Raw genomic sequence first — 23,704 nt, forward strand, 5'->3', positions numbered from 1 at the left:
TTTCCGTCCCAGGAACGTCAGCAACAAGGCATAGAGATAGTGGTCAGCCTTTCTAGGGAAGATTCATGCTCGGTGAGGGAATGGATGAGTGCTGGGACCATTTCCTCGCTGGAGAAGTTTGTTTCCCTGGGGGGAGGCTACATCTCCGACCTCTTCAGTTCTTCCTGTCGGACAATTGGACAGAGAAAGGACAACTTCGATATGATCTTAACCGTCTCAGAAGAGGTGAAGAGCCATCTAAGATGGTGGCTCGATCCGTTAAAGGGGAAGGTAGCTCTCAGAGGGCATATCCCTCAAGCTTCGGAACCCCGACCTAGTGTTGTTCTCCGACGCGTCATCCACGGGGTGGGGAGCAACACTAGGGGGGGAGGAAGTGTCAGGCACCTGGAGAGGGGAACAGGTAGCCTGGCATATCAACTTCAAGGAGCTGGCAGGGGTTCAATTAGCGCTCCAGTTCTTTTAGGACAAAGTCTTCCGTCGAGTAGTTCAAGTCAACTCTACCACAGCCCTGGCATACTTGAAGAAACAAGGAGGAACTCACGCTCGGTCCCTGTTCGCTCTAGCGAAGGAAATTCTGCTTTGGGCGAAGGCGAGAGAGATCACGATCTTGACAAGGTTCATTGCCGGAGTCGAGAACATCCGTGCGGATCTCCTCAGTCGACAAGGACAGTTGCTGCCGACAGAGTGGACCCTCAATCAGGACGTATGCCAGGAGCTGTGGAGTCTTTGGGGACGCCCCTTGGTGGACGTTTTTTGCAACCGCAAGGACGGCGAGACTTCCTCTCTACTGCTCCCCAGTTCTCGATCCGGGGGGCAGTAGCAGTGGACGCCCTGTTTATGGGATTGGACGGGCCTAGACCTCTACGCATTTCCCCCCTTCAAGATTCTGGGGGGAAGTGATGAGAAAGTTCACAGCTTCGGAGGGGACGAGGTTGACGTTAATCGCCCCCTTTTGGCCTGCAGCGATCTGGTTTCACAGAGGTGATGTCCTACCTGGTGGATTTTCCGAGATCTCTTCCGTTAAGGAGAGATCTACTCAAAAAAACACAAAAAAAAAAAAGCCTCCCCACTTCGAGGAGGTACCACAAAAAACCTCTCCGCTCTGAGTCTGACTGCGTTCAGACTATCCAGAAGTTGGCCAGAGCGAGAGGTTTTTTCGAAACCTGTGGCTTAAAGCTATCGCCACCGCGGAGAGAAGGGGGGCTTCGTCAATCACGGTTTACCAGTCGAAGTGGGCAGCTTTTAGGAGCTGGTGTAGGAAGAAAGGAATTTCCTCTACCACGACCTCTGTGAGCCAGATCGCCGACTTCCTTCTTTATCTCAGACGAGATTTGAAACTCGCAGTGTCAACCATTAAAGGCTACAGAAGTGTCTTATCTGTAGTTTTTTCGACATAGAGGTCTGACCTTGCTAATAAAAAACAAGGACCTACATGATCTACTAAAATCTTTTGAGACCACCAAGGTACCGATAGCTAAGTTGCCTTCGTGGAATCTGGACGTGGTTCTCAAGTTTTTAATGTCAAGCCGCTTTGAACCTATTTACTCTGCCTCTTTGCGAGATTTGACGAAGAAGACTGTATTCCTAACTGCTCTGGCGACGGCGAAGAGGGTTAGCGAGATACAGGCGATTAGTAAACACGTCGGCTTCAAAGGGCATAATGCAGTCTGCTCTTTGAGTATGTCATTCCTGGCTAAGAATGAGAACCCTTCCAACCCTTGGCCTAAGACGTTCGAAATCAAGGGTATGGCAGAAATCATTGGTCAAGAGCCAGAAAGTCCTTGTGTCCGTTAGGGCTCTTTAAAGAATATCTTCGTAGGACAAAGGATGTGAATGGTTCTGCGGAGAACTTTTGGTGTTCGGTCAAGAAAACTAATATGCCCATGTCCAAGAATGCACTGGCATTCTTTTTGAGGAACACCATTAAGGAGGCGCACGCTAATTGTCAAGATAGTGACTTTAAGCTTTTAAAAGTTAACACTCACGAAGTAAGGGCTATTTCGACTTCTATAGCCTTTCAGAAAAATATGGCTCTCAAAGATATTTTAAGTGCCACTTTTTGGAGAAGTAACTCGGTGTTCGCCTCGCACTATTTACGGGAGGTCAGAACGACATATGAGAACTGGTACTCTCTTGACCATACGTCGCCACAGAAACACTATCTTGGGGGCAGGAGGTAGCACTCATCCTTTCCCATAGAAAAGGGTAGGTGAGTTTTTAATGTTTGTAATGTTTATGTTGTAGGGTAGGCCAGCCGAATGCGGTCTTCCCTTCTTTTAGCCTTTGGTATATGGGAGTATTTGGTTAGGCTAACTTAGGGGGTGGTTTTGCCTCGTTGTCCTCTTGAGTATGGTCATGGTCTAGTCACATTGTGGTCTCGTCCCCGTTGGCAGATCATCTAGAGCGCACCAACTACACAGGTCTCTACCTTGTTGGTAACTCTAGTGAAGCAGATGCAGGCTTGGGTGACAGTAATCACGAAGTCAGCTATGCTAACAGGTAAGGAACCAAGATGTCAATCATCTACATATATATGTTTCCTAAAATCCTTTTCTGTCTCTCCCACCGCCAAAGGTGGGATTCAGCTATACGTATATATATATCTGACAGGTAAGTTTCATGAACAAAATGATATTGTTAAGATACAATAAAGTTTGTTCATACTTACCTGGCAGGAGGGGTTGCTGTGGTAGTGTTTAACACTCGCCCCAGTTTGTTTTATACCGACACCTTTTATATAGGTGAGCGAGTCAGAGGCATTCTGACATGTCCCACATTTAGGCCAGTTCTCTGGTATTATAGCAATATTTTACTAGAAATAGTGCTAAAGCAGACATATTCACTGGGCGACACGGCTCCTCGCCCAGAAATAGATTTTTCTACATCAAAATCCCTTTTTTTAGTACCCACCCACCTCCCCTCAGGAGACAGTGGAGATAGAAATCTGATAGAAAATGGGAATGGTTCCTGATACCCGCCTCCCCAACGGCGGGGGGAATGAGGATACTAACCACCCTACTCCCACTACGTGTGTCGTAAGTTTTTAGAAATTCTGTCGGACTTCAGAGAATACAGCTATATATATATCTGCCAGGTAAGTATGAACAAACTTTATTGTATCTTAACAATATCATTTTTTATTTTCAGGAGTTCAATATGGAAGATATTGAAGTGATAAAGGAAATTGGGCGTGGAAGCTATGGGTCTGTGTGGTTGGTCTCAAGAATTACTGACCGTCGACTTCTAGTTCTCAAATCTGTAAGTAGATGAACAGTAATCTTTTTAAACATCAGATAACAGTACTGTAAATGTAGTATAACACTGACTAAAAAATTAATTCTTTACTCCCGTAGGTAGAATTATAGGTACATACTTTGCAACGTCCTGTACTCTTTCTGTTTGTTTCATGTACAGCACAGTTTTTTCCTTGTTCGTCTTCCATGTAACTACCCTACACAACTTCGTGGAATTTCTTATTGCAATTTTCCTCTCTTGTCTGTGAACAAGTACTTAAAGTTAGATCTATGGTACCCTGAAAATAAGACTTCATAGACTGGTTAAAATATTGTACAGTGACACAGTAATAGTGTTGCTAATGAAGAGTCAGTCACCTTGTTACTTAATACTATACATAACCTGATGGAATTCAAGTTGGGTCAAAGGGGTATTGTTAGAAATGGCGTCAGTCACCTTGCAGAAATGGAGACTGCACTCGTTTCATTGCCTTGTGTGGAAAACAGAACTGATCAGTGCCTCAAGTTGTTGTCATTCTTGCTTATTTGACATACCTGATCCAGTCTCAGTTTATTTGGAAATTGGTTTTGTATTGCACTTTTCCACTTATGGTGTGAGACCAAGACCCTGAAGATAAATTCTTTTTCCCTCTGCTTTCTTGGCACATTTGCATATAGCATAGCAGGTCTTTTTCCAGTTCAGTTATATAATTTTACTGGTACAGCTGTGGCCTCTTAGTTTTTTCATCATGTTCTCTTATAACATGTCCCGTTTCTCTTGTTGTGCTATAGTGATTAATACTTACGAACATAATGCACTGTTTTGTTTCTCATTCAGACACTTACAGTGTCTGAATGGCAAGGAGGATAATGGCATAAGTTTAATTGACCTCCTTGTATTAACATTTAACAACTTGCTGTAAATCATTGGTTTGTATTTGGTGAATTATTATCAAAATTATGTTTTTTCTGTTTTCTATTCTTATTTTTGTCAATGCAGTGTATCACATTTTACCTGTGGAACTTGTGAACGGACATATGAATGTTGTGTATTTCAGGTCAAACTTTCACACCTAAATTCAGAAGAAGAAAAGACTGCCAGACAAGAAGTACATATTCTGGCAGGACTGAAGCACCCTAATATTGTTTCATACAAGGTACAGTACCTCTTTAAGTAATCAACATTTGCAGTTGTTATTTTAAATAAAATTTTTCATCACACAAATGAACTGTTGAGGTTCTTTTCTAATTTTGAGTTGCCACTATATGTAAAAGACCTTCCTATCTAATATGTGCTCTCTTGCCTCTGTGTCATTTGAAAGGTTCCATGTGGCTTTATTAATTTTTTTATTATGATATTTTGCTCAGGTAATTTACAAAGATTGTTGAATGACAATCAACCTGTATAGCAGCCCCTTAGCTTACCAGATGCTGTGGGGATTTGGCACTGATTATTTTTGGTTTTTGTCAGTTTTTGTGAAGGTAACAGAGGTAAAAATGTTAAGATGTTTTGCTACATGAATATAGCGCCTAGAAGATTGTAGTATCCATGTAAAGAATAAAAACAGAACTGACAAAGTGTGTTATTAGAAAGTATATTTGATAGTCTGTGATTTAGTCTTGGTGGTTGTCCATACATACTCCTGTAATTAAACCTGCTTTTTTTCTGTATACCATTTATTGATCACAAGTTTTTTTTGTAGGGCTCCTTTGAAATGAATCATCATTTGCACTTGCTGATGACATACTGTGAAGGAGGAGATCTCTTCACAAAAATTCGTCATCAGCACCGTACTCTCTTTCCGGAGCAGCAGATAATACGCTGGTTCATTCAGATCACAATGGCACTGCAGGTATATAGTTATATCATGGTTATGTACTTTTGCTTTTGATGGTACTTCAAGTTGGCTACTCCTAATCAATTTTTCAGTTGAATTTTTTGCCATTCAGGTAAAAAAAGAAAATCCATTTTGTTTCAAAATATTTTTTTTATGAAACCAATTTGGTTCACATCACTTACTGTTGAGATTCAGTTCATTCAACTTAGCAATACATAGTCAACTAAGGTTTCCTATAAAAGAATGACTTTATGTTAGTGGTCTGTAAAAGGTCATGAAATATATTTTGGTGATATCCACAGCTCCACTGAAAGACCTGTAAATTTGAAAACCTTATTTGTGTATGTGTTCTTTTTTTATAGTCTTTTGTAAGAAAAAAGTAGTTCAAACAAATGTTTGCTAACTCTTTAAGTCCAGGATTGTACATGTAAGATTTTGAGAAACAAAAATTCTGCTTGGGACTTTTTAAGAAAAGACAATTTGTCTCACAGGATGAGATCTTGGATATGCTAACAATTATAGCACATACTAGGGTTGTTATGTAAATTATGCACAGACTGGGAAAAGTAGGTCACTTTATGAGGAAGTTTTTAAACGTATTTTGTGGATGTCAGCCATATGGGAAGGGTCAAGATTTTGCTGTTAGAGGCTGATCATACTTGATTGTTTTCAGGATTCATTGCAGCTTTTGTTAATGTTGAGTGTGATTGCATTTTAACCATGGATGTTGACATTTAGAAAATAAAGAGACCATAGATAGACATTTAAATAATAAAGAGAAAGAGAGAATTTCACTTATTAAAAGAGGAAAACAAATGGCATACATACAATATATATATGTATGATAGAAATGACATTGCAAGATTTGCCATCTTATATTATCCAATGTACTGAAGGAATAAAGTCAAACATTGCCTCATGAAGAATACAATATTATAACAGTCAATGAAATAAAAGATAATTTTTTGGTATGGAACATGTTTACCGGGATTTGAACATGAGGAGAGGTAGTTTATCAGACAGTGAAATATGTGGCAAGTAGAGAGCTATGTCAGTGATGAAAATGTAAGATTTGCCTTCAGATATTGTCCACTTAACTTCCTACCATTATATTTTTGGCAATTACTTGTATCAAAAGATATTGCAATGTGGCTGATGGTAAACCAAGAGATATGAAACCACAGATGTATGTTTTGGTTGGGTCAGATTTGTCAATGTAAGTCTTTTCTGCTTACACAGCCTCATTGACGTTGCTGTTTTGAGTACCTGGCTCATGTGCTAGGAAACCTAGCATACGTAGTCCTGTCAGCTCAGTCCAGTTTGACTATTTGGTATCGATATCAGGTCTGGCCCAAGCAATATAAATGCAAATAAATAGTAACCTCATAGTTTAACAGATTTTATCATTTTGCTGTCCGGGGCTTAGCGATTGAATAGTTTAGGAATCCATAGATTTACCTTTAGTCTGTAGATTTACCTTTTGATATGTGGAGATTTATTAATTGAACTTTCTTCAGTACCTCCATTCTCACAACATCCTTCATCGAGACTTGAAGACTCAGAATATTTTCTTAACTCGGTCCGGTCTTATTAAACTGGGAGATTTTGGCATTGCCCGTGTGTTGAACTCCTCAATGGACCTGGCAACAACGATGATTGGCACACCATATTACATGGTAAGGTGTTGGTTCCAGCTTGTCAGCAATTTCAAGTTCCTATTGTATATTGCTTAATCCTTTCAGGAAATGTTACATTTCATGTTAAAAATACTGCAGCTCTAGATTGTTCACAGATTTAATGAGAGTTTTTTTAATGACTTGTTTTGATTGGTAATGATGATGTCTTAAAGTATTAGTGTAATGTATTGTTACATTAAAATTAACCTTGGTAAAGCATGAAGTAGTTTGTATCAGCATTATTACCATAAAAGATGAGAATATAAAACGAGGTCATTTAATTATAATGATGATTACATATAAGGCAATCAGTTAACTGTTACTTCTCATCAAGGTAGCCCAGAAACATTCAAAGCATAGCCAGATGTTCTAACTTCACCTTCTGTAGATCATCAACAGACTCTTGTAAGAAAGAGTTCATGTAAATAGAGCTTTATATTCCAAAGTAGGATCTTTGGTAAACAGTTTCAACCCCTATAAAAATGCTTAAAACTGCCTATTTTGTTAATTAAAACTTAGGAAAAATCCACAAAAAATTTTTATACCTGGTTTTTTAATAGTTTTATTACAAAAAGTGCATTTTATGATGAAATTGTTATAAAAACCAGGAATTTGTGGATATAACTCATAGATATCTCATAGAAAAATACTGCAAATAGGCAAATTTTCTACAAATAATGTGGGTATTATATGTTCCAGAGAGAAATTTGCAAATCCGGAGTCTGCGAATATGGGGTGTTCACTGTACTTGCTCCTGCTCCCTTCTGTCAGCCCTCTTCCAGCACCTCTAACTGTTACTTCTAAGTGCAATTGTGTAGTTTTCTTTCAGTTCCCCCTTTAGCTCTTTGTACTTCATCTCTTTTATTTTCTGGATCCCTTTATCCTGCTCCCCATCCTCTCCAACTCCCATTTTTCACAGTTATAAGTGCTGAACGATGGAAAGTACCCCCGCACTTGGCTTGTCAGCCAAATTTCATAAATCAAATTGGTTTCTTGGGAAAAACAATTTCTGTTCTGATATACTTGTTTTAGATATTAAATGTTCCAGCATAAACTAACATGTTAGTTACAGTATGGGCATGACAGAGTAATATTATGGTAGGAGATATTGCTTTTCTATGTTGCTTACTAACAGCTCGGAAAGTATATTATTTCTCTTTTTTGATAAATGTTTATTTTAATTAGTATGAACATAAAGGATTGAAAGTTAGATATTTTAGTGGAGATATTGTAAATATAAGCTCTCCAAAAGTGTTTGAAGCATTGATTGAGAGTATGTTAGATGATGGACAGGAGATATCCCATTTTTTAAACCCAGAGAGTTCCATATTTCCATCATTGCCAGATTCGTCTGGCTGTAAATGATCTTGTTTTTCATTCTTCCTTTTATCAACAGAGTCCAGAATTATTTTCTGGGATCCCATATAGCTACAAGAGTGATGTTTGGGCCCTTGGCTGTTGTTTATATGAATTGATAACTCTGAAGCATGCATTCGTTGCTCGTGATTTGTCGGCACTTATCTGTCGAATATCCAGGGGAAAGGTATGTTAAGGATACAGTGTATTTGTTTATTATTGTTTATTTATGTATGACAACATATTTGTTTTATTTAGCTTTTAACATTATGGTACGTTTATAGAACTCCTATTCAGGTATTATTTTCCCATCTTTTTAGGTTGAAGGTATATCTTCCAAGTACACAGATGAATTGCGAAGCCTCGTTCTCTCCTTGTTAAGCCGCAGCCCTAATCTCCGTCCTAGTGCTTCCCAGATTTTGCACAAACCTTTTATACGGGAACATATTTCAACCTTCCTTAAGGATACAACTGCTCCATCATGTGTAGATGATAAGAAAGACTTTGAGCTTCCTTCTAAGGTCAGTTTACGATATATACAGAAAAATAAAAATTTTGAATGCAGACATATTGAGGAAGAAAAACATTTTGAATGCCATGTGCCCAATGTACTTGTTAAAAGATGCTGTGAGGTTTTGCCTACAGAGTTTGCATCTTTGCACATAGCTGGAGATAAAATGAAATTAGAGAATCGATCTCGGATGGAGGTTAAGCCTAGTGGAGTGAAGGAATGTCAGTGTAAACGTCGAGAAAAGATCGACGTACATGCAGCCTGTCAAATTGGATCACAATCTCGTAGAAGAAGACGCATCAAAAGGGCACCATCTTCTGAAAGTGAACCTCATGAAAATTTTAGCAGTTCTATACCATTTCAGGGTCTTGATGAATCTCCAGTAAATTCTAGGTTGCCAGAAAATGATTTGCCTTATCTTTCTTCATCTGCTAGGGTAAGGAGGAGACAAAGAAGGGACAAGGAAATTGATATTAAAGTTCTCAGTGATCTGCCAGCTGAACCTAATCTAGTAGAGCTTAATTCTAATAATGACAAGACCAAAGTATGCGATTCCAGCAGCAGTGAAGGAGAATGCAACAGTGAAAATTCTCCCAGGACACAAGATGCAGAAGCAGCAAGCACAGAAAAGGCTTCTCCTATCAAATCAGACGACATTGATGACTTTGTCAGCATGCTTGATACGACACTTAAGGATTCATTCAACTTTGAGAGTGATACAACAGAAAATATGAGAAATAAGGTTACTGTTACTAGTGATTGTGGCATGGACCTTTCTTGCAGGCTGTCAATGTTAGAAGAAACGTTGATGAAAAGTGTTGATGAGGTAAAATATTTTCCATTTTGGGCTGAGTGTTGATTTCCTGTCACTAGAGTGATTGTTTATTTAGTTGCAGTTAAGACTTCACTTCATTGGCACTGTAGAACCTTAGAAGAACCACTTTGCACATTTTCTGTTTGTTTGTCCAGTATTAGGATAAGTGTCACTCATAGCATTAGAGGTTGAATATATATATTACAGAGTAAAAGCAATTTAAGATATTTCATTGGAGAATAAATCTTTCCATCTAGAGGTAAACAGTAGTATAACATGTTAATACTCTTAATAAAAGTTACATTAGGACACAGAGAAACAGGTAAAGTAAACAAAGTTATGAATACATGAAGACCAAGACTTAGCCAGAACTTCATGTAATTTTTCAAAGATCGTTGTATTTATCATGACTCAAGATGGAATCACGATAGTGCATTTATAAAGACCAGTAAACAGTCATTTGTCTTTTAGTTTGTAAGGGAAATATTGTGAACATTATGCAGTGCAAGATGCATAGAAAATTAGATTAAGTTGTATTGAATTGTTAGTAATAATATAATATTTCTTTATACTATTGAGTGTTTTTGAAGAGTGAAATACATTAAATGGTTGTTTAACTCTAAGCAATCTTTAACGAGTCGTTAAGGATTGTCGTTAGTGAATGCGGGTCGCGCATGCGTGGATTGCCAATCGTCTCCGACTGATTTGAGTCAGAATCAGGCAGTACCGGTTCAGTTGTCTAACAGTAAAGGTCGTTACTTTACGGTATCTCGTAATGTAGAGGGGGGGAAGGAATCGACACAGCTTCGGGAGGAATTTTACCATCATGTGTTACAGCTAAGTCTATGATTTTATAAGGGTTTTGTTGAGGTAATAATATTGAAGGGCATGCATGCACGTCAGATATTGTTGCTAGCAGGCATTTGTAGATGAATAAGACTATTCTTCGGATCGCTGGATAGGAAATTTCACAATGTTTTAAGGTTAGTAATAATTATAAATAATCTATTCCTGGTCAAATAATGGGTTTATACGATCACAAGATATGGTAAATTAAAGTGTATACTTAAACACAACGCAATTTCTCAATTTATTGAATGAAAGGAACAGAAAAGAATCCTTTAAAATCTGTTTGTGAACCTGGTGATATGCAAACCAAATTAGAGTAAGTTTGGGTTTTCATATTTATTGTAAATTCTATATGTTTGCTATTTTGGATTCTTTTGAGTAAAGATAATATTTCCCCCACACTTTTGTTTTGTGTTATCACAAAAAATCTATGAAATATCTGTTGCAAGACATTTCACCCTATGTCATCAAGTCATTATCTGACTATTTTCATGTGTTACTGCAAAATTTTCAGGAGCAAGCTGCGTTGATCTTGTCCGTGGTCAAGTCTGGCTTCTGGGATGATTGGGATGAACAGCACAACCAGGCGCGTAATATACTTGGTGACCAAAAGTTTGCTGCTGTGTCATCAACGCTTTGTCATCTCAAGCTGTGTTACTGTTTTATGCAGGAATGATAAAATTGTGCTAATTGTGAGTTATTATATGATTGTCGTCCAGTTTCTGCCACATAAGTGGAAGTATCATTATTATTGCAGAATTTTTCCCATATTGGGATGTACTATTTCATGATTGTCCTTCATAGCAGTTTCTGAAAGTCTTTCCAGCATCATTGTCATCCAATAGAGAATTTATTTAATTATTTATTATGTCTGTGTTTGTGAATAAAAACTATTTCATATACGTACAGAGAGAACCTCTTTAGCTCAAATTGACTGATTCTGAAGCTGCAGTAAATCAGGATCATGATCATAACATTAATAATCATATAATCTTCATTACTGCTGCAAACATTCTCAGAAGTCTAGACCTCTATCTTGGTAATCTGCAAAGAGACTGTAATTTTTCAAGGCAAAAAATAATATACTAATTTTAAACATCTGGTCTCTGCAAGTATCATTGGTAAAATAGTAAATAAGCAAAGTAAGGTAGTTATATAGTAAATTTAATGTTTTTGTACTTTTAACTGTGTGTCCCCCCTCATTTTGGGACCACCTTGACGTGGTGAGGGGGCTCTCGAAACCTCAGGAATCTCTTCCCAGGTTCGAACCCAAGAGTCCCCATATGAACATTATATATTTTCGAGTAAACTTATGTGGACTTTTCCATTTTTTGCCAAAATTTTTAAAAGCAAATAAATGAGAAAACATATCATGGCTTAACGTGGAGTTAAATCCGAAGCTAAATAGTGAGAACTGTGGTAGATCCATCATCTACCCGACAATGTTCGGACCTGTTTTTCAGGCGGAAACTATTCTGTGGAGCTGGACCACGGATTCCAGGGTGGGGGGGCCTGGTTCTAGGAATAGAACTCTCGGCATTCTATCCAGTTTGCCCATAATGTGATTAGGATGGGGATAATTGTATTAACATAATACTCTTAGTCCTAGCAAGGGCGGGTTCTGCTTACACTTGGGCCATACTAATCATGTTATGCCATCCCCTTTTGGGGTAGGGTAGGGATGCGGACATTTGGGAGTCCTTTCTCACTTGTGCCTTTGGCAGAAGATTTAACTTCGCGAAGGGCCAATGATATCTTTTCAAGATTTTTTTTTTTTTTTTTTTTTTTTTTTTTTTTTTTTTTTTTTTTTTTTTTTGGTTTTTTAAAGAAAAAACTCAAAATTTATGAACTGTGAAATAAATGATTTGAGTACCCCTGGGCCCCATGATGGAAAAACTACGGCACAGTTGATGACCATTGGCACGTCACTCCCGAATTTCCTAGGTACTGCCCACAAGTAGTAAAGTACTATAAAAGATACAAGGGGCGGAACACCTGTTTCCAAGTAAAGCAGCAGAGCCAGAAAACCAAATAGAGTGCATAAATAAAAAAGAAACAAACAAACATAAATTGGTAAACTCCAATATCGTAACAATGGAACCATATATGATGAACAATAATTCTGAATTAGAGACAAATAATCCTCCCAGCAATACAAGAAAAATATAAAAATCATAATAGACAAGCAACATACATAAAACAAGGACCAAAAAGAAACAAAAAATTACCGACTTAATCCCACATTGGTACATTTGATGACCTCTTTGGACCAGATAATTGGTCAAGATTTCTAGTCCTCAAAGCTGACAACAAAAAATCTCAGCAGCGATGCTAGAAAACAAATTACTTAACATATACTCCAACACAAGACATGGAATGCAGACACATCAAGGACAATGAATGGCTTATCCAAGTAACCAATAAAAAGCAGTCCACTGCCTTTTTAAGTATAACAGAAATAATAATATAAAGGTAATAATTACAAGCCACGAAAACATTGAATTATGTACAGGGTACAGTCATCCTACCCAATAGCGAGCAGGAGCTTCCTTCAAAACAACTATTGCTAGACTCCCTAAAATTGAGATATAACAATATCCACGATTTAGAAATATACTCTATTTCAAGTAGGAAAGATAAAAGTAAAAATATCAACATTGCCAAAATAAAATTTACAGGCCAAGACTTACCATTTAAAATAAAAATTCTAGGACAAAAATAGAGAAGTTCGTCCTTTTGTTCCTAAACCATTACAATGTACACAGTGCTCAAGGTATGGACACACATACAAAAGATGCCGTAATAAAGCTATATGTGCATCTGTGCATCAGATGACCATACCACTAATTGGAACTGTATCAATCAAAATGTATTAATTGTGGACTAGCCCATCACGCAAAATCTAAGGAGTGTTCATTTTACCAATATAACACAGAACTTCAGTTGTTAATAAATAGGACAGGAATGTCAGTCATGAAGCCAGACTTGAGCTAAAAGTAAGAGGCGTTAACATCATCCATAAAACCCCACCTTTTCAAATGTGACTAAAATCAAGACATCAAACAGCACAATGACAAACAAGATAGTATAAACAGGGAAACTGGATTTCATACCAATAATACTGAAACACAAAATAAAAGTGATATTACAACAACCAATACCACCACTAACATAGATGATTCAGTTATCCATGGAAAAGAACTTCCAATAGAAGGAAGAAGAAATAATGATGATAATCGAACTGGCAAAAAGAAAAGAATTCTAGAAAGAAACCCCACCTAAGGGAAAAAAGGTAAATATTGAAAATAAATTACAATCATCCAGAGACTCCACTACACCAGGAGAACATTTTAAAAAGGATATTAACTAACCTCATCAACAAGTGGAAATACACAATTACCCTCAATCTCAATCAAACAGCCAACATCTGGACAGTAAAAGATCACTCTTTACAAGTTCCATCAAATAATACTAATGAAAATCATACCATTAAACCAAACCAAAATATAACTATCACCCCCCAACCATCCACAAGACCGAAAATATCCCATTAACAACAACAAAACAAATAACCCCTCAAACCAACAGTCCTTATCACTACAGAAAAGGAACAATAGAATTACCCACAAAACCAGAAATTTCTAAAGCTAGACCAAAAACTTCTGAACCAATAATTAACATTACCAAACATGCTTCATCTTGTGGTTGTAATGAATGCTTTGTAAGTACATATAACCAACTAACTACCAAGACAGAGGACACAGTACGAAATTGTATTGACAATTTTACCAAATTAAGGAGGTGCCCTTTAACACACCAACATGAGAACGAATTATGTTCTGAATCCTTAAAATACAAAAAGGAAATTATAAAATAAAAAATAGACTTATTAACATTCAACTATGAAAAACAAACAACTGCAGAATCTAATAACCAACATACAAATGCAACGATTAAAAAACCACAAATAAATTCAAATGCATATAAACTACGAGATAAAGTAAAATCAGCAATCAATTTACAGAATTTAACCAATTCCTCCCAATAATGGAATATAAAATCATTCAATGGATATAAATGGTCTCTTAACCCGACTACGTCTGGGTGAATTACAAAGAATCATACGAGACCAACAACCCAATGTGCATATGTCTACAACATATAGGAAGTAACCCTACAAATATCCAACACTATAAAATTGCCTGTTATTCACCAACTGACGGTGGAAAATTAGGCACAGCCATATACGTTCATAATAGCATTACATATGAACCTGTTGACATACCATCTATGCCATATCAAATAACATCAATTAAACTGTATATGCCTGATAAAAGTAAAATTACTATTTGTAATTTATATAACCAACCAAATTTCAATGCAAATTTCAGTGATTTTTCTGAACTTATTAGCAAAAGTATACAGGAACCACTACTTATAGTAGGAGATTTTAATGCACATAATCCATTATGGGATATTAATAACCCCACTGACACATCAACATAGAGAATACTATAATGAAACACAACCTGTATTGTCTCAATGAAAGTGAAGTTCCAACATATTTTTCAAATACACACCTAACCTTTTCTTCAATTGACATTTCATTATGTTCAAATGATGTAGCGGAGAAATTTGAATGGAACGTCCTAGATGATTCATACACAAGTGACCATTTCCCAATCATTCTGAACTACTTAAGTAATGTCAAAATATTGCCACCTACAAGATATAATATCCAAAAAGCTAACTGGGAAAATATTTCCTATACACACGAAACATACCACCATTCCCACATAATGAAGATCACAATACTACATGTTGAATCCTTCTCAAACTTCATAATAAATGCTGCAGATAAAAGTATTCCAAAAACCAAAACACATTCCACAAAATCCCCTGTCCCATGTGGAATCCAACATTAACAACATTAAGTAAAATAAAACATATATTGAGTCGCAATCTAAACAGACTCAAAACTCGCCTTAAATCACTCAACAAAATGCCCTATAGTTATAAACATATTAACAAAATAGTTAAACATAAACATAACAATTAACCACATTAACCACCTATATAACAAATATACAGCCAAATTTAGAAAAACGGTAATAGCTGAAAAAATCGCATCATGGAAGGAATATGTCTCAAACATATCTTCAAACACATCCACAAGGGATGTCTGGCAAAGATAAGAAAATCAATGGAAAACATATAAGACCTCCAAGAAGTGCAATACATTTAAATGGAAAAATATACCATGATACTTTATGAAATATCAAACATAATTGGGAAACATTTTGAAAAACATCAGTGCTTACTCCAGCCTAGATACACATTTTCAAAGTATCAGAAAACAAAAAGAAAATATAATACTCAATTTTGAAACTCTTGAAGACCTGGAATATAACTATATTTTTAACATGGATGAACTAGATAATGCCATCAACTCTTGTCATCCCTCTGCACCAGGATATGATAAAATATCATTTGAAATGATAGAAAAATTAGCTCCTATAGCTAAATCATATTTATTAAAATTTTACAATAGTATCTGGCTAAAAAACGTGTCTTTCCTGATAAATGGAAACATGCCATAATTATTCCAATAAACAAACCAGGAAAGGATGCAAAGTAATCCATCCAATTATAGACCGATATCTCTAACAAGTGCCTATGCAAAATCTTAGAAAAAATGGTTAATGACGATTAACGTATGTAATAACCAAAGAATCCATTTTAACACCAACACAATCTGGTTCAATAGCTGGCAGATCAACCCTAGATCCCTTAACACATTTAGAAGATCATATCAAAAAAGGCTTTGAACAAAAGAAATTAACAGTAGCTATATTTTTTGATATAGAAAAAGCATACGATACAACATGGAAACATAACATCATGCAAAAACTCCACTCCAAGGGACTAAGAGGCCACTTACCAATATTTATTAAGAACTTCTTAACAACAGAACTTTTCAAGTAAGAGTAGAAAATTCCTACTCAGTAACCTATAAACTGGAAGAAGGAATCCCTCAAGGTAGTGTCTTGAGCTGTACATTGTTTGCTTTTAGCAATCAATGACATTACTATAAATTTACCAAGTGGTGTAAAAAACAGTTTATATGTTGATGACTTTGTCATTTACTATACGAGTAGTAATCTGAGACACGCTCAGAGAGTTCTCAGTACTGCCATTTCAAATATATGTAGTTGGGCAAATTCAGTTGGATTTAAATTTTCAACTGATAAAACAAAAGCAATCGTCTTCTACAAAGACAAAAGGTGGATGAAGAACCAAACAATCAAACTGCATCTTTATAGCACTGAAATACAATTTTGTACAAAAATCAAGTATCTAGGAGTAATTTTGATCAACATTTAAATTGGAAAGAGCACATCAAATACATTAAAGCCAAGGGCATCAAAGCCTTGCCATATATTAAAAAAGTTATCACACACTAATTGGGGAGCAAAGCGAGACATTTTAATTAAATGATATATAAGGCAACAGTCTTATCCATAATAGATTACTGCTGTCCAATATATTCATCCGCCTCAGAATCTGCATTAAAATCTCTCGATGCAGTGCACCATGAAGGCGTGCGATTGTGCACAGGAGCTTTTCCGATCGTCCCCAACCACTCACTTTGGTGGAGGCAGGTATTTTGCCCTTAAAACATCACCGTAATTTAATAACAATACAAAGAGGTCTTTCAATGCAAGCGGGATCGTCTCCTGCAACTTACTGCTTCCAAAACTGTAATCAAGTAACAGCAGTTAATAGTACAAGCTCTTTCCCAAAAAGAGCTAGATACATAATGAACATACATAATATGAATAATCCAATTTTTCACCACCAATGGAATTGCCACCACCATGGATTTTAAATAGAGTAAAGATATGTACCTCCCTGTCTTACCTACTCAAAAAACAAATGACAAGTACGGAAATGTACCGCCAACATGCTTTGGAGCACATTAGAAGAAAAGGCGATAAATTTATGATATATACAGACGGCTCCAAAAATAATGTTGGAGTAGGAGCATCTGCATATTCGAAAAATATGTTAAGTAAAAAAAAGCCTACCTTCAATATCATCAGTATTTACTGCTGAAGTCACAGCCATACAGATGGCTCTAGATATGATATCTGAGGCAAAGCAAGTGTCTCTGTAATTTTTCAGTGACTCACGTAGCGCTATAGATGCAATAGGACAGTATAAATCAGGAAACCAAATAGTACAGGAAATTCAAATAAAAATTCCATCAACTCCTCCAATCAGGAATATCAATGGAAATATGTTGGATCCCAGCACACGTGGGAATAAAAGGAAATGAATATGCAGACTCTGCTGCCAAATTAGCCTGCACTATCCCTCCAACAATTTCATATGCCCCCCAGTGTCAGACTTGGGTAAAATCAGTTAAAACATTAATTTACCAGGATTGGAAAGAAGAATGGGCCTCGGTGCCAAACCAACAAACAACTTAAAATATAAAAACTGAAGTCTATGCATGGAGGACATCCTCACAGGAGGAAAGAGCAAAAGAGGTGATCCTAGCAAGGCTACGTATAGGACACACAAGATTCTCACATGGTCACTTAATGTCAACACCACATGCTGACCCAGTGAAATGTAACAGATGTCAAATACCCATGACAGTACAGCATTTGCTTGTTGAGTGCCCAAATTGGACCCACAGCAAAATCTATTTATCTGCGGAGTTCAGAAATGAAAAATATTCTTGCGGAAAGCAGGGATTTTTCAATTAATAAAATCATAAATTTTTTAAATAAGACGGGTTTGCTCAAATAAAGTCTAAATTTATTTATTTATTTAATTTATTTATTTTATTTATTTTTTTTTTTTTTTTTTTTTTTTTTTTTTTTTTTCTTCTCAGGATTGATCCCTGAGAACCAGCCGAGAAGAGTCTACTTGAGACTCAGAGGTCTGGAAAAACTAACACCTATTAATAATAATAATACACTGTGTGTGTGTGTATCCAAAAACAGTGTGTGTGTATCCAAAAACATATATGTTCCTAACTCGGATTTCTCAATCTTGGCACTTTATTTATATGCTTTTTAATTGCTGTTTTATACATGTGGAGAGAGGAAAAGAAAGTGAGATAGATGGAAGGAATTTTTTCAAGTCTGTCCAGAATTTTGTATTCTTGATAGTGATACAAGGTTGAGTAACTGATGACACATTCCCACAAAACAGAAATTATTTATATGTTGTACAGTACTCCATGATAATGTTGAGTACTCTGTACTCAGTGAAAACCAAAGTTCTACATGCATTTATATATATTTTTACCAGTTTGTTTATAAATAGTGTACAGTATATGTTTTAAGCATTTATATTTATAAATAGTATATAGTATATGTTTTAAACACTTTTTTGAAAATAAAGTAATTTATGTCTTGCATATCCCATAACATGCTTTTGTTTGACTTCCCATAGAAAAATACACAAATATATTGTGAGTAAAAGGGCATTATGTAAGTACTCAGTAAAATTGTTCCAGATCTGATTGAAGAGTTCCTTGTAATAGCATCTGTTCTGGGTGTCAGTGGGATCTATGTGGCACAGCTTAGATGATACTAAAGGTCCTTAAAAACAATTGTTTTGGCCCAGCTGCCTTGCTTTGTGCATCTGTGTCGTTTGTAGGAGCCTTGTCAATTAATAAGCCTTTGATACCAAGTGACAAAATGGACAACAAAGTCTACTGTGTTATGTGAAAAGCATCAAATTGCACATCAAATGTGTTTAAGAATTTAAAATGACCAACTTTATCGCTTTATAAAGGGAACAATGATGGTCCAGTACTGAAACAAGAACGCCAAGAGTAGACTGAAAAAGTACGATATATTCTAAACCATATGAAACAAAGTGAACTATATATTCATTCACCTTATCAACATCGTAATTCCCACAAGCTCATGTTCCCTGTAATTTCATACTCTACCTTGTAGAGCGGCAGCCCGGACCGTTGAGATACAACGAACAAGAAACCGACTGTAACCCCTACTGGTATTTAGGAGTAGACGTGTAAACTGTGAAACTGACCGTCTGCCGAAAATATATGGGTGGCTTACTTAACAAGCACCACTAATTGCTCGTTAGATTTTGGGTCTAGATCCAATATATGAGATACCAGATGAAACTAATATATAATATATCTGCAGACTCTACTGATTATAGAATGACCAGTGACAGACATTTTGGAGGGTGGGTTCCCCCTGACAGACGCACTGGAAAGGGGCGGTTAATTGGATCTAGATCCAACTTAGGAGATACCGAGTAAAATTTACACTACAATAGCACTGCACATCCTAGAATACTGTGGTGGTAATGACAGACGTTTTAGTGGGTGGTTACGCCCCACAACGAGTGGGGAGGGGGAGGTAGGATCTGCATCCAACATTTGAGATACCAAGTGAAATTGTACTACAATTGCACCGCACATCCTAGAATGCTGTGATGGTAATGCCAGACATTTTAGTGGGTGGTTACTGACAGACACCCCACAACGAGTGGGGAGGGGGAGACAGGATTTGCATCTAACATGGAGATTCCAAGTAAAATCTGTACTACAATAGTTCTGCACATCCTAGAGTACTGTGGTGGTAATACCAGACATTTTAGTGGTAGTTACCCCCTGAGAGACACCCCGCAACGAGTGGAGGGGGAAGGGGAGGGGGAGACAGGATCTCCATCCAACATCATAGTACCAAGTAAAATTTTTGACTACAATAGCACTTGCACATCCTAGAATGCTGTGATGGTAATACCAGACATATTAGTGGGTGGTTACCCCCTGACAGACACCCCACCACAATGGGAGTGGGGAGGGGGAGGGGGAGACAGATCTGCATCCAACATTGGAGATATAAAGTAAAATTTGCACCACAATAGCACTTCATATCCTAGAATGCTGTGATGGTAATGCCAGACATTTTAGTGGGTGGTTACCCTTTCACAGACATAACTTACGATTGGAAGGGAGAGGTGGGACACCTTGAAATATTTCAAAATCTATCATAGGCCATATTAATATTAGCAATATGGTAAGTATCTGAAAATCGTGAGCCTGATAAACTGTAAAAGGCAAAAAATTCAAGAAATATTGTGATTCTTCAGGATAAGAATTACTGCCGGAGTTATCTTTTAAAATTCCTATTGAAGTATGGAATATTTCACTTCATTAATTCTATTACATCTATATAAATACTATGTGTGAGACTTCCTAGGCTTGGTCTACTTTCTATAGTTTCACATACACACACACATATATATATATATATATATATATATATATATATATATATATATATATATATATATATATATATATACTATATACTATATAATAATATTAGCACTATCATTTGGTTTGGAGTTATTACTTCACACGAAGTATTTTATCTGAATGGGAGGGGGTCACAATTGGCAACAGCTACAAGTATGTGTGCCGAGCCATTTTTGAATAGTTAAACCAGTCATATGGTGCCACTCTCAGTTCCTCTAAAAAAGAAATGTAAGATAAGTATTCTCGCTTTAATAGCGTCTTTGGTCATTTTCTTCTCTTGCCTATAGTTAGGACACTGCAGCCATGTCGAGGTTCGTAGCCCAACGTGTCTTACCATAAATGAATTGTTCTTTAGTTGCTGTTGGTTCGTGTGGATAGAAGGAAATTTTTATCGGATTTGGGAATTCGATTGATATTAAGACCAAAGTCCCATCATAAAGAGCCGTTTTAACACCCGCACATTCACAAAGAGATGATGTATCAAAACACAAATAATTACTGGAAACGGAAATGTGAATGAATTGTTCAGGATAAGCTAACTATAAAGATTAAAACATTTTCCCCCATTTTATTCCCCCTCCCGAAAGTTGACGATCATACAACTTGGAGCTCCTGACTCCCAATTAAGTTGTTGGCCTATATATCATGTCAGTTATACTAATTGTCCACTTATTTTGGCGGCTGCCTCACTCAAATTGATCTGTACACTATCACCAAGTATCAGGTACCATATATATTCAGGGAAGAAAATCTAAACTTAAATAAAAATGATACACAGTTTGATGTTTAAAGCCAGCCGAGTGCGTTTGTCTCTTAACTTTGACGACCATTATTCGGCTAATTTTCTCCCTAGTAATATTTTTTCTTTATTTGTTCATTATATCCAGTAGACAGGCACTAACATCATATTATATCCTCACGTCTGTTCAATGCATTTACCATTGTTAATATGATTTATAATGCGTCTCCAACAGTCATAAAAATTTGACAACTGAATGTGCAAATATGTCAGCTGTGTGCAAGGCATAGGGCGTCAATCACTGAAGGTGCGATCTCCTTGCCGAAAGTGACTTCGGAAGGCCATATTGAAAGGTCTCGGTCCAGCTCTTAGTACTATATTTTATTACTATTACTTTTTTTAATCTTTATTATTATTATTATTATTATTATTATTATTATTATTATTATTATTATTATTATTATTATTATTATTATTATTATTATTATTTCGGGCAGGCTGGTGTTATCAAAAGCAAACTGGTTATCAGGGACAGCTGGGGTCGTCAACAGGTATACAGGTGCGTTTCGTAGTCGGTCGGGAACAGCTGGTAGTAGTCAGGGGTCTATCCGGTATTTCTTGTTATTTCTTCGTTTCTGGTTTTTAAAAGGCGTCTACATGTTTCGGCCACCTCGTTTGGCCATCTTCGGGACGGGATCACTGAGTGCAATGGTCTGTGTCAGGACCAAATCTATGCCATCAAGGCATCAAATTGCATCAATGCATTTTAGCTCAACAGGTACAATAGTTTCAGATGTATTCACGCTATTTATTGCATTCGGGTGGCTTGAAGAAACGGGTACCTCACTTTTCATTGGGCAATACCTGTGACGTCACGAGCGATGTCATCAGGGGGCCCGTTGCTGGTTGGCTGTCCTCTTCGTGGGCGAAGCCTCATCCTTATTGGTGATGGTGGAGGTCCCCTCGAAGGGCATGCTACCAGGTCGTCCTCAGGGCGAGAGCTTGAGCTGCGATCACCCTCAGGGCTACTAGGGACGTCCTCAGGATGAGAGCTAACTCTTCTATCATCCTCAGGATCCCTCTGGTGCGATGGTCGATGTGGGGCGGTGTCTGCTGCTCTCCTGACGGCGGTGGGGAGGAGGAAGGTCTCCTGTGTGACGCTCAAACTGGGCTTCTCCCTCCCAATGTGCAGCGCTTCTAAGATTCGCAAACGACGTAGATCGGGTGCTTGGTCGATAACCTCGAAGTTACCGACGATGTCGCTGCGGCGGATTCTTTTATTATGTGCAGTCCTTGCATGATTAAATACTGCTCCTTCCTGCGCGTGACAGGAGATCCTCTTGGAGAGGCGCATTGACGTCATCCCGATGTAAGTTCCGAGGCATCCTCGGATTGGGCACGTGTATCTGTAAATGACGTTCGTCCTCTTCAAGGGATCCTGCAACGGTGCGGGGTTATTTTTCATAATAAGACTGCATGTTTTTTTACTTGTATAAAATATGATCAAGTTGATCTGCTTGTTGTTGTCGGTTGGGGAAACGTGATTCCTGATTATTTCCCGTAGGGCTCGCTCATCTTCTTTATATTATTATTATTATTATTCGACCCAATTTCACAGAGAAAAATTACCTTACGAAAACACACCTAAGCACTCCAACCATTGTGGTCAGGCCTAAGCATCTGCTCTTGGATCTAAGCAGTGTCAATCATAAATGGTTCCTGTGTAAATACGGAGGACTTTCTTTGCATATGTAGCGAAGCACTAACTAAACAGTAATGTACAATCACTAACCAACCAACACCTCACAATGCACTTACTCAGTAAGCCACGTCACACATGCATACATTCACTATACACACACACACACACACACTTAACATACACTCACACACACTCTCAATAACACAAAACACTCTGAATACCCAACACTCACTAGGCACTTACTATACAGTAAATGCTCACTAATCACTTGAAATACTAAATTTACTAAATATTCATTATACCCCAAACACTCAGTAAACATTCAGTAAACATTCACTAAACACTCACTTAATCCTAAACATTAATTAAACACTAAACATTCACTAAACCCCAAGCACTCATTAAATACTAGCTTACCAAACCTAAATACTTATTAAATACTAAACAGTGAATGAACATCCACTCATTAAAATCTTAATAAACACTTACATACTAAACATTTGCTAAAAACTAGCATTCACAAGACATTCACTAAACGCTCACTTAAAATTCGCAAAACTTTCACTAAAACCCTAAACACTCACTGAATACTTACACACTAAATATCACTAAACACTACCATTCACAAGACATTCACTAAACGTTCACTTAACATTCACAAAACATTT

At 37.1% G+C, this 23,704-nt stretch overlaps 2 protein-coding genes across 7 annotated transcripts in view; one reads left to right on the top strand and one right to left on the bottom strand.

Moving 5' to 3' along the window:
- The window catches only part of LOC135198642 (serine/threonine-protein kinase Nek4-like), a 71,432-nt gene extending 60,058 nt beyond the window's left edge, over positions 1–11,374 (top strand). For 3 of the 4 annotated variants that reach the window (XM_064226420.1, XM_064226417.1, XM_064226416.1), the window contains exons 2-8: positions 3,148–3,258; positions 4,292–4,390; positions 4,937–5,086; positions 6,589–6,747; positions 8,144–8,290; positions 8,424–9,440; positions 10,792–11,374. In XM_064226420.1, the coding sequence (XP_064082490.1) occupies positions 3,157–3,258; positions 4,292–4,390; positions 4,937–5,086; positions 6,589–6,747; positions 8,144–8,290; positions 8,424–9,440; positions 10,792–10,953 (1,836 nt within the window). In that variant the 5' untranslated portion in view covers positions 3,148–3,156 and the 3' untranslated portion in view covers positions 10,954–11,374. The remainder of the gene's footprint in view (positions 1–3,147; positions 3,259–4,291; positions 4,391–4,936; positions 5,087–6,588; positions 6,748–8,143; positions 8,291–8,423; positions 9,441–10,791) is intronic. The other variant, XM_064226421.1, reaches the window with a different exon arrangement.
- Positions 1–23,704, bottom strand: part of LOC135198643 (uncharacterized) — a 124,255-nt gene that overhangs the window by 83,976 nt on the left and 16,575 nt on the right. The window lies entirely within an intron of this gene.

The sequence above is a fragment of the Macrobrachium nipponense genome, chromosome 22, assembly GCF_015104395.2.
Source record: "Macrobrachium nipponense isolate FS-2020 chromosome 22, ASM1510439v2, whole genome shotgun sequence".
Classification (NCBI taxonomy): Eukaryota; Metazoa; Arthropoda; class Malacostraca; order Decapoda; family Palaemonidae; genus Macrobrachium; species Macrobrachium nipponense.